Below are 10390 nucleotides of genomic sequence, written 5' to 3' on the forward strand. Positions count from 1 at the left end.
TATTCCTTAAGGCCAATTCCAAGTACCCCTCCTCTGATACGCTCTCCCTGATCCCACTTCATGGCTGGATGTCACGTCCTCTCCCATTCCCCTAATCTGCAATGCGTTCCCTCGGCACCTTGCACTTCCCTCCTCACAGCTTCTTACCACGGGCACTGTGTCACCGCTTTGAGAGGCAGCCTCTCCAGGAGGCCGTGAGCTCGTGAGGTTGGGGAGTCCATCATTAACTCTGCCTTCATTCCCTTATTCAACACACATTCGGAGTCCCTCCTGATGCCAGGCCAGGGGCTCTGGGCGCAAGGATGATTCAGTGTGTCAGATCAGAAAAGCCTATGATCTGAGGGAAGGCAAACCATCCATTCATGCGTCGATTGCCGTATTAAAACAACAAATAAACCAAAAAGCAAAATTCCATGCTGAGCCCCAACACTGGGCCAGGGCCTCTGCTCAGGGATGAGGATAGAGAAAAAAACCAAACCTGTTCTTGCCCTCAAGGGGATCCTAGTCTGGCCAAGGAAAATGCCTAAGTGCGTAGTGTGTTCCCAGGGCTGTGGGGCACCAAGGCAAGTGTGGAGTCCTTTTCTTTCTTTCTTTCTTTTTAATAACCAATTAAGAAATGAGAGAATGAACACATTTTTTCCTATGTGGGTTTTTTTTTCTTTGCAGGGGTAGGGTGGTGCATCATGGGGCTTTAGCCATGAATAAACTCTGTAAATCAAGTCATCCAAAAAATCATGATCAACTGATTGATTGAAATGTCACACAGGAAGTCGTTAGCAGCAACAGGACTAGATTCCAGGTTTCCACGACCTTCGGATCTCCACCACCCTGGACTTTCTCAATGGAGAGCAAATCTGCTCTGCAGCTGACTTGATGGGATTCTGCAGCCTGGAGCGGCCGAGCCTCCCGCAAACTCACAGTAAAATGCAGCAGTCTTGGCCTGCCTCCCAAGGGGGTCGTAAGCATTAATTAGTTACCACTGGTAAAGTGCTCTGAAGATGTGGGGGTGTATAAACAGGACAAGTCATTAGGCCTCTCCACACCACTATGCTCTAAAGCCTGGGGACTGCTAATTGAGAAATAATTAACACCTCAGGGTGCTGAGGACAGCTGCCTGGCTTCTCCAGGATCAGAAGGGATGTAATAACATGCACAGGAGCAGGGAGAAATTAAGGGCTACTTTGGATATGTAGATCCAAGAAATTCTGAAGTTTACTTACCCCCTACCCCCAAAGAGGACGAGTGAGGAATATCAGTCCAGTAAGAACTCTAGGACTGCACTCCTTGGTGAAAGCCTCTACCACAGCACTGGGCTGTAGAGGCTCAGCAAAGCTCTTAGAGACTTGGTCCAGGTCCACACCAGCTCTGCCTGACCTCCTAGCTGGGGGGCAGATGCAGTCTTGTGCTCCACCTGAGCTGCGGTTTCTTCAACTATAATATCAGGATAATAACATGGCATCTACCCCTTGTCCCCTCCACCACCAGATTGTCCATTGCCTTTCCTCTAGGCCTGCAGATCTAACCCTGGCTGCACATTGGAATTTCCTGGGGAATTATAAAATAACAATGTCTGGGCCCACCCCAGACCCACAACCAGCATCTCGGGACAGGTGTGTGTGGGGGGGTGCGTATAGTGACTAATGCAGTCAAGGTTGAGAATCACTGCTCTAGCCTGTGTGCCAAGCTCTGTGTTAGGAGCTGGGAGAAATAAAGAAGTAAACCGCACCACACCCCATGCTTCCCTCACACTGGCTCATCATTTCCTGATTTGTGCCTCTGAACATCCTGGTCCCTCCGCCTGAACACTGCACTCACACCCACTGCCATTCTTGTCCGGGTAGACGCCACTCATTCTTTAGGTTCAGCTCAAAGGTCACCTCCTCAGTGAAGCCTTCCTTCCCCACGCTCCCACAGGGGTTTGGTCAGCCCCTATCATACCACTCATCACACAGAGTTGCTCCTGGAAGATCCTGGCGGGCTGAGAGCTTCTTGGGGCCAGTATCAGAATCACCAGTGTCTTGCATTGGGTCTGGTATGTTTTAGGCATTCAATAATTGTAGCTGTTATTAGGTAGGGTTATGTAACATGCAGTTCCCACTTCAGGACATTTGCATTTCTTGTTTCCTGTGTCTGGAACATTCTTCCCCCAAATATCTGCAAGGCTGTGTCTCTCACCCCCTTCCCGTCTTTGCTAAAATGTCACCTGTTTGATGACACTTTTTCTGATCCTCCTATTTTAAATTGCTAACACTTGGCCAGGTGCTCACACCTGTAAATCCCAGCACTTTGGGAAGCCAAGGCGGGTGGATCATCTGAGGTCAGGAGTTCGAGATCAGCCTGGCCCACATGATGAAACCTGGTCTCTACTAAAACTACAAAAATTAGCTGGGTGTGGTGGTGGACACCTGTAATCCCAGCTACCCGGGAGGTTGAGGCAGGAGAATCTCTGGAACCCAGGAAAAGGAGGTTGTAGTGAGTCGAGATTGCACCATTGCACTCCAGCCTGGGCAACAAGAGCAAAACTATCTTAAAAAAAAAAAAAAGTCGCTAACACTTAATACCCCTACTCCATTCTCCTTCTGTAGTTTTTTCTTTATAGCCTTTAGCACCAGCTGACTGACAGATTGTCCTTTAAATTTTGATAATTTGTTCTCCATGAATTTTTTACATCAATTTTGCTTTTTAAAAAAACAATTGTGCTGGGCGCGGTGGCTCACGCCTGTAATCCCAGCACTTTGGGAGGCCGAGGCGGGTGGATCACGAGGTCAAGAGATCGAGACCATCCTGGTCAACATGGTGAAACCCCGTCTCTACTAAAAATACAAAAAATCAGCTGGGCATGGTGGCTCGTGCCTGTAATCCCAGCTACTCAGGAGGCTGAGACAGAAGAATTGCCTGAACCCAGGAGGCGGAGGCTGCGGTGAGCCGAGATCGCGCCATTGCACTCCAGCCTGGGTAACGAGAGCGAAACTCCGTCTCAAAAAAAAAAAAAAAAAAAATTGTATTAAAATACCCTTTATCTTGGTTACTGAGTTCTTTGCTCCATTCCCTGCCCTGCTTAAATTTCACTGTATTGGTTTATTGACTGTGTTCTCTCTAGAACGTAAGCTACACTGATGCAGTGAATTTTGTCTGTTTGGTTCACTTCACTGTCCCCAGTGTCTACAGCAGCGCTCGTACCTGGTAGCTGCCGAAAAACTATTTTGTGAATGGAAGTTTGAATTCGTGTCTTAAAGACTGTCTTGGGCACTGTAATAAAGGTGTCTTTCTCCAACTGTTTCACAACGTTATATTATTTAAATGGAAAGCCCATAAAAATCATAGGATAGATTAGAAACCAAATTGCCCAGTGTGTCACCATGGTTACAAGTGGGTCTTGTCCCAAGTGGGTCCCCTGGAGGAGTGGGTAGGCCTGGCAGTGTGCGGAAACATCACACTTAAATCATCATAGAGTTACACCTCCCAAATTCCTAGAGGGTACTTCCGTCAGACCCGGCCAATTAACGATCTTGGGGAAAGCCGTGTTCTCTCTCTTTGGCTAAACTTCCGGAAAACCTCTCACTCGTGTCTAGAGTGGGGCGGGGCCAGAGCGCTCCTAATCTCGCCCCCGTCCCCGCCCCCGTTAGCGCGGCTTTGCGATTGGTGAGCCGGGCGGGAGGCGGGGATTAGGGGCGCGACTTGCTCGTGGCGCAGGCGCGCTGGTCTGATGCGGCGGTAGTCTTGAGCGCGGCTTGGGCTGGGATTTCGGTAGGTGAACGTGGGTGACTGCCAGACCTGAGGGAGGGGCGCGGGCAGCTGAGTGAAGTGAGCACGTGGTTCTGGGCGCGGAGACCTAGGACCTTGGTGTCCGTTTTCCCACGTGCATCCCGTTCTTGAGTTGGGGCGGGCCGAGAATCACATAAACTTTTGAATACTCCTTGTCTCCTGGTCTCCGTGTCCTTGGAGAGCAGCACTTACTGGTGGCACTTACTGGTCTCCCTCGGTTGTCGTGAGAGGCATGCGGTGTTCTCGAAGTGCCAGTTCTGGAAAGGCCCTGGACCACCCGCTGCCTGAGCCAGCCTTCCTGTTTTATGTTGAAGAAAACGGAGGTCCGGAGCGAAGTGATTGGACCGGGGTCACCGAGCGAGTGAAGGCCGAGCTGGTTTTTAGAACTAGGCCTGGGGTTGCATTGCTGTTTAATGTAGCACAGTTCGTGATGGAAACTGTAGGATTTGGAGGCGAGGACCTTGCCTTCCACGTCTGACCCTGTGTTTATATGCTGTGTGGCTTGACACAAGTGACTTTATATCTCAGAGCCTCCCTTTTCTGAGTTAGGCGTCATCATCATAATAGCAGCACTTTATGGCACTTAATATGTATCAGGTAACGTTGTAAATGCTTTCTGCTCAGCTTTTCTGATTAGTGATTCTGATGCTCAATTAAATTTCAGAACCACTGGTGACTGTCATGTAGCAGGTGGTATTGAGGGGCTAACCCAATGTTGAGGCAGTAAGGGCCAGAATGGAGGGGTGGACTAAGAGAAATCTTGGAGACAGACTCATTTGCTTTAAGAGGCATCAAGGATGAGTTTCTGGCTGGAGCCACTGACCTCAGTAAGCTTGGATCACAAGGAAGTGTGGAGCCAGGGGTGAATCCTCATGTGCTTTGCCTGCATGCCCTGTACATCCCCACAAAGCCACGCACTAGGACTCTGTGGCAGTACAGACCTTTAAACATTTGTACGGTGCACAGGGGAAATGGATGAAGCTGCTTGAGGCTGGAGGGGACCAGCTGGAGGACCTGAGGCTGCTAGAGGTAACCAGCTGGGAGATCTTAGCTCCCTAGAGCTGAGGGGTATCAGTAACCCATTCCCGGTATACTGCCGGGAGCTTTGCTGCATGGACTGTGCTGAAAAGTAGCAGTACTCACGAAATTTGGTGATATGAATCAAAAATCTCAAAAGAGTTTATAGCCTTTGATTCAGTAATTTCATTCCAACATCTCTCTCAAATATATAACCAAAAAAAGGCTTCTCTTCCTTATAGATTATGTATAACAGAAAACCAACTACTGATTTTTTATGTAATCAATCCTTGGAATGTTGTACTGCCATTAGAAATGTGTGAATATTTTGTAAAATCAGAGGAACATACTTGCCTATCGGACAATGTCTGGTAAGCCCCTGTCATGTGCTGAAGATACAGTGGTGAGCAAGCTAGACAGGTCCTTGCTTGCACTGAACCAAGTGTCTGGGGCAAGATAGGCAGCCAAATGGGCAGGAACTCTAGGAGAAAAGTGGGTCGTGCGGGAAAAGCCAGCCCTTTGGGGGTATGGGGAGTGGGACAAGAAGGGCTTCCTGAGGAGAGGATGGTAATCCTGAGGCCTGGAGGATGGGAAGATGTTGGCACGAAAAGGGGAAAGGGATGTTCTGTGCAAAAGGGACAGTGTGTTTAAGAGTGGGTGTGGCATGGCCGGGCTCAGTGGCTCACACTTGTAATCCCAGCACTTTGGGAGGCCAAGGCAGGCGGATCACGAGGTCAGGAGTTCAAGACTAGCCTGACCAATATGGTGAAACCTTGTGTCTACTAAAAATACAAAAATTATCTAGGTGTGGTGGCACGCACCTGTAGTCCCAGCTATTTGAGAGGCTGAAGCAGGAGAATTGCATGAACCTAGGAGGCAGAGGTTGCAGTGAGCCAAGATTGTGCCACTGCACCCAGCCTGGGTAACAGCGAAACTCCATCTCAAAAAAAAAAAAAAAGTGGGCATGGCAAAGCCAGATCAGGGAGGGGGTAGTGTTGAGATGAGGCTCATGTGGGCTTCAGCCTTATTCTAAGGGTAGTAGGAGGCCATTTTAAGCAAGAAAAGCTGTTACCATCTGTGCTTAGGAAGTCTCCCCTGTGGCTGCAGCATGGAGAATGGATTGAAGGAGGGCAGGAATGGAAGGCAGCAACCACTGGGGAGGCTGTTGCAACCCTCCAGGTGAGAGACAAGGGTGGCCTGGACCTGGGCGGAGGCTGTGGAGGGAAGAGGGACAGATTGGACAGCAAGTGAAGAGGTAGGAATGAGAGGGCCAAGAGGGCTGTGAATGTGGGGCACAGAGAGGGGCAGGGCAGGTGAACCCCACCTTCTGCTTTGGACAAAGTGCCACTTTTGCTGCCATTCACAATGATAGGCAGTGCCGAAGGGGGAGTGGGTTTGGGGTAGGATGCTGAGTTCATTCTGGGACGTGGAGTTTGAAGTACCTGCATGGTGTATTCTCTGGGAGGCAGGTGGAGATTTTGAGTCAGCCCTCAGCCTGCAGGCTGTCCAGGGAGTGTGTGCTGTGAAGAGGGAAGAGACCTATGACATTTCAATGTTGGGGGGAGGGAGAGGGACAAGAGAGAGATGTGTAAAGGACAGGGCTCGCAAAAGACATCATAACAAAACATCAGCTGCAATCAACTCCAGGCCAAGGGATTACAGTTGATTTTCTTTTCTTTTTTTTTCCTTTGAGACAGAGTCTCACTGTGTTGCCCAGGCTGGAGTACAGAGGTGCAGCCTCAGCCCACTGCATCCTCCACCTTCCAGGTTCAAGTGATTCTCCTGCCTCAGCCTCCCAAGTAGCTGGAATTACAGGCATGTGCCACCATGCCCAGCTAATTTTTGTAATTTTGGTAGAGATGGTGTTTTGCCATGTTGGCCAGGCTGGTCTCGAACTTCTGACCTCAGGTGATCTGCCTGCCTTGGCCTCCCAAAGTGCTGGAATTACAGGTGTGAGCCACCATGCTTGGCCTTCTTTTCTTTTTTGTTTTCAGATTTCCTCCCTCATTTTCTATAATAATAACAGCAGACATTAATTGAGCTCATAGTACATGCCAGATACTGTTCCAAGAACTTTTTATAACTCTTCTAACTGTACACAAGAAGCCTACAAGGTAAGTCCTGTTGTTATTACCATTTTACAAATGAAGAAACAGCACAGAGGGGTTAAGACACGTGTCCCCAGCTACGTAGGGTGCAGCCAGTGGGAAGCCCGACTGGAATCCAGGCTGCCTCATTCCAGAACCTGTGCAGTCACTACACGCTGCTGTCTCGCCACAGGATGTTGTTAATGTTTTTATAATCAGGAAAATATTGATTTTTCAAAAACAGAAGTAAGAGGTTAGAGAAATAGTGCTTTGATCTGCTAGGATATTAGAAATGGAAGGATTTGTATCTGCAAATCAGTGGCTGTCTTAAAAGTTTGTTGAGAGCAGACTGGGTCGGCTGCTTCATGGTGTTGGAACACAGGTGATGCTCATTCTCACACTCATTTTTCTCCAGGTGCTTCCTCGTGCCAGGGTGTCATGGAAGGGCTGCTGACAAGATGCAGAGCATTGCCCGCCCTGGCCACCTGCGGCCACCAGCTCTCTGGGTTTGTTCCTCGTAGGTTTCACCACTGTGTCCCAGGAGGAAGGCGGCGTCTGCTGCTGTCTCGTGTGTTCCAGCCACAGAACCTTCGGGAAGACCAGGTGCTCTCCCTGGAGGGCAGATCTGGGGACCTGACCTGTAAGAGCCAGCGGCTGATGCTGCAGGTGGGCCTCATCTACCCGGCAAGCCCCGGCTGTTACCACCTCCTGCCGTACACTGTTCGTGCCATGGAGAAGCTCGTGCGAGTGATAGACCAGGAGATGCAGGCCATCGGGGGCCAGAAAGTCAACATGCCCAGCCTCAGCCCGGCAGAGCTCTGGCAAGCCACTAACCGGTGGGACTTGATGGGCAAGGAGCTGTTGAGACTTAGAGACAGACATGGCAAGGAGTACTGCTTAGGACCAACTCACGAGGAAGCCATTACAGCCTTAATTGCCTCCCAAAAGAAACTGTCCTACAAGCAGCTTCCCTTCCTGCTGTACCAAGTGACAAGGAAGTTTCGAGATGAGCCCAGGCCCCGCTTTGGTCTTCTCCGCTGCCGAGAGTTTTACATGAAGGATATGTACACTTTTGACTCCTCCCCAGAGGCTGCCCAGCAGACCTACAGCCTGGTGTGTGATGCCTATTGCAGCCTGTTCGACAGGTTAGGGCTGCGATTTGTCAAGGTCCAGGCCGATGTGGGCAGCATCGGGGGCACAATGTCTCATGAGTTCCAGCTCCCAATGGATATTGGAGAGGACCGGCTTGCCATCTGTCCTAGCTGCAGCTTCTCAGCCAACGTGGAGACGCTAGGCGTGTCACAAATGAACTGCCCTGCTTGCCAGGGCCCACTGACCGAAACCAAAGGCATTGAGGTGGGGCACACATTCTACCTGGGTACCAAGTACTCATCCATTTTCAATGCCCAGTTTACCAATGTCTACGGCAAACCATCCCTGACTGAAATGGGGTGCTACGGCTTGGGCGTGACCCGGATCTTGGCTGCTGCCGTTGAAGTCCTCTCAACAGAAGACTGTGTCCGCTGGCCCAGCCTACTGGCCCCTTACCAAGCCTGCCTCATCCCCCCGAAGAAGGGCAGTAAGGAGGAGGCGGCCTCCGAGCTCGCAGGGCAGCTGTACGACCACATCACAGAGGCAGTGCCTCAGCTTCACGGGGAGGTGCTCCTGGACGACAGGACCCATCTGACCATCGGAAACAGACTGAAAGATGCCAATAAGTTTGGCTACCCCTTTGTGATAATCACTGGCAAGAGGGCCCTGGAGGACCCTGCACATTTTGAGGTTTGGTGTCAGAACACTGGTGAGGTGGTCTTCCTCACCAAAGATGGAGTCATGGATTTACTGACCCAAGTGCAGACCATCTAAATGTCCCCAGCCCACCCCTGCCCCCACCTTGCAGCCTTGGTGCTCATTCTAACACTGCATTTTCCTACCCCTTTCCTGGACTGCTCTCTCCGGGAACAGCACAGCTCATGGAGGGTGAGATCATGTTAGGGATGCCAATTTTTATCTAGTCATTTTTTCAGCTTATTTGTACTTTAAGTCATTAACTTGATCCCTTTCTTCAGACTGGCCATGCTGCCCTATACCTTTCCTTTTGTATTCCATTGTGGAAGCTTCTAGGAGGCTGAGAGGCAAGAGACCCAAGTTCCAGTCTTGGGCCTCTCATAAATCACATGTAGGATGAGACTGGCTGATGGCTGAGGGTCCCACAACCTTCCCCACCAGCCGTCAGTTTGACCACGGGCCTTTTGCTACATTCTGTCCAGAGGGCAGGCCTGCCAGCCCGCCTCCACCGAGAAGTTGGGCTGAGAGTGTGGGGAGAAGAATCGAGATCTGACTGCCACCAACCCACTGGTGACTTAGATACATCCCCCACCCCTGCTGGGGCCTCAGTTTCCCCATCTGTAACTTGAGAAAATGGAACTAGATCTGTAACATCCTTATACAGGTCACTGGGGGGTTCCATGAGAGGTTTGTGACAGACGGATCTGGTTCCTCTGATCCTCCAGTCAGAGGAACTGATGGCCCAAAAGCTACCTCAAGAGACCTGGCCCCATTAAGATGGCTTAAGCACTGAGATCATGTTCTGCTGATTGAATAAAGTCAAACTATTGGAAGGAGCCTTGCACATTAATTTGAAACAAGGATAACATCTGCCATTTCAACGGTGCAACAGCTTCCTACTCTTTTCTTTTTTGACTGTTCCCACACACCCCCACCCCCCACATAAAAAACCGGGTGGTTGGGAAAATGTGGTTTAAACCATCTCTTCCCACAAGTATGGGGCACAGGCTTCAGCTGCCATGGTGACCTTATCCTAGGTGCAGAGTTGGATCCTAGAGCCATGATGGGGTGAATATTAAGAGCTGGTCTCTGTGTCCTTCATGTAGAAGCTGTGCTTTAAAAAAAAAAAAAAAAAAAAAAAAAAACTCCCCTCTGCCTGAATTCCATGGCAAACAGAGCAGGCTAGAACTACCTCAGCAATGCCAATGACTTTCATTGCTCCTGCATCCTAGATTAGGAACATAACCAAGTTCTCCATCCGTGGCCCCTTAGGGTCTCTACATGTCTGTATCTGACAAGAATCTATCAAGACCAAGCTCAGCCAGCACCTCCTAAAAAACTGCCTAGCAGCTCTGAATAGTGGTTCTCCTGCCTCCCACAGCACCGATCACATCCCTTCTTGTTTTGTGCGTACACAGCTCATTGTACAGTGGTCCTGTCTCTTGTTGACGGTGAGCTCCCTGAGGCCAGGGCCCTGAGCTAATTCCTAGTGCACTGCAGTTCATGTTTTGGCCAGTGGTTCCACCTGCTAAACAACCTCTGGGCAGCCTGATACTGGTAGAGGAACCCGGTTCCCAAGCACACAGCACCAGGTTTTCTTTTTTTAGTTTTGGGACGGAGTTTCCCTCCTGTTGCCCAGGCTGGAGTGCAATGGGGTGATCTAGGCTCACCGCAACCTCCACCTCTGGGGTTCATGTGATTTTCCTGCCTCAGTCTCCCAAGTAGCTGGGATT

General features: G+C 50.2%; 1 protein-coding gene across 4 annotated transcripts; it reads left to right on the plus strand.

The window, feature by feature from the left end:
- Window positions 1-3655: 3655 nt before the first annotated feature.
- PARS2 (prolyl-tRNA synthetase 2, mitochondrial) lies at window positions 3656-9987 on the plus strand. 4 transcript variants are annotated; one of them, XM_032296875.1, is made up of 3 exons: window positions 3656-3747; window positions 4014-4019; window positions 7285-9987. In XM_032296875.1, exon 3 carries the CDS (start codon window positions 7308-7310, stop codon window positions 8733-8735), a length of 1428 nt encoding a protein of 475 aa, XP_032152766.1. In that variant the 5' UTR covers window positions 3656-3747; window positions 4014-4019; window positions 7285-7307; the 3' UTR covers window positions 8736-9987. The 4 variants fall into 4 exon arrangements, with proteins under 4 accessions (XP_032152766.1, XP_032152769.1, XP_032152767.1 ...); XM_032296878.1 differs by lacking the exon at window positions 4014-4019 and having other exon boundaries at window positions 3670-3747; window positions 7391-9987; XM_032296876.1 differs by lacking the exon at window positions 4014-4019 and having other exon boundaries at window positions 3671-3747.
- The last annotated feature ends 403 nt before the right edge of the window (window positions 9988-10390 follow it).

The sequence above is a fragment of the Sapajus apella genome, unplaced genomic scaffold, assembly GCF_009761245.1.
Source record: "Sapajus apella isolate SASKATOON/1434 unplaced genomic scaffold, GSC_monkey_1.0 scaffold36, whole genome shotgun sequence".
Taxonomy (NCBI): domain Eukaryota; kingdom Metazoa; phylum Chordata; class Mammalia; order Primates; family Cebidae; genus Sapajus; species Sapajus apella.

Bases quoted from the DNA above. Each gene is read 5' to 3' on its own strand.
- PARS2 (XM_032296875.1), top strand. From the start codon at position 7,308: ATGGAAGGGCTGCTGACAAGATGCAGAGCATTGCCCGCCCTGGCCACC.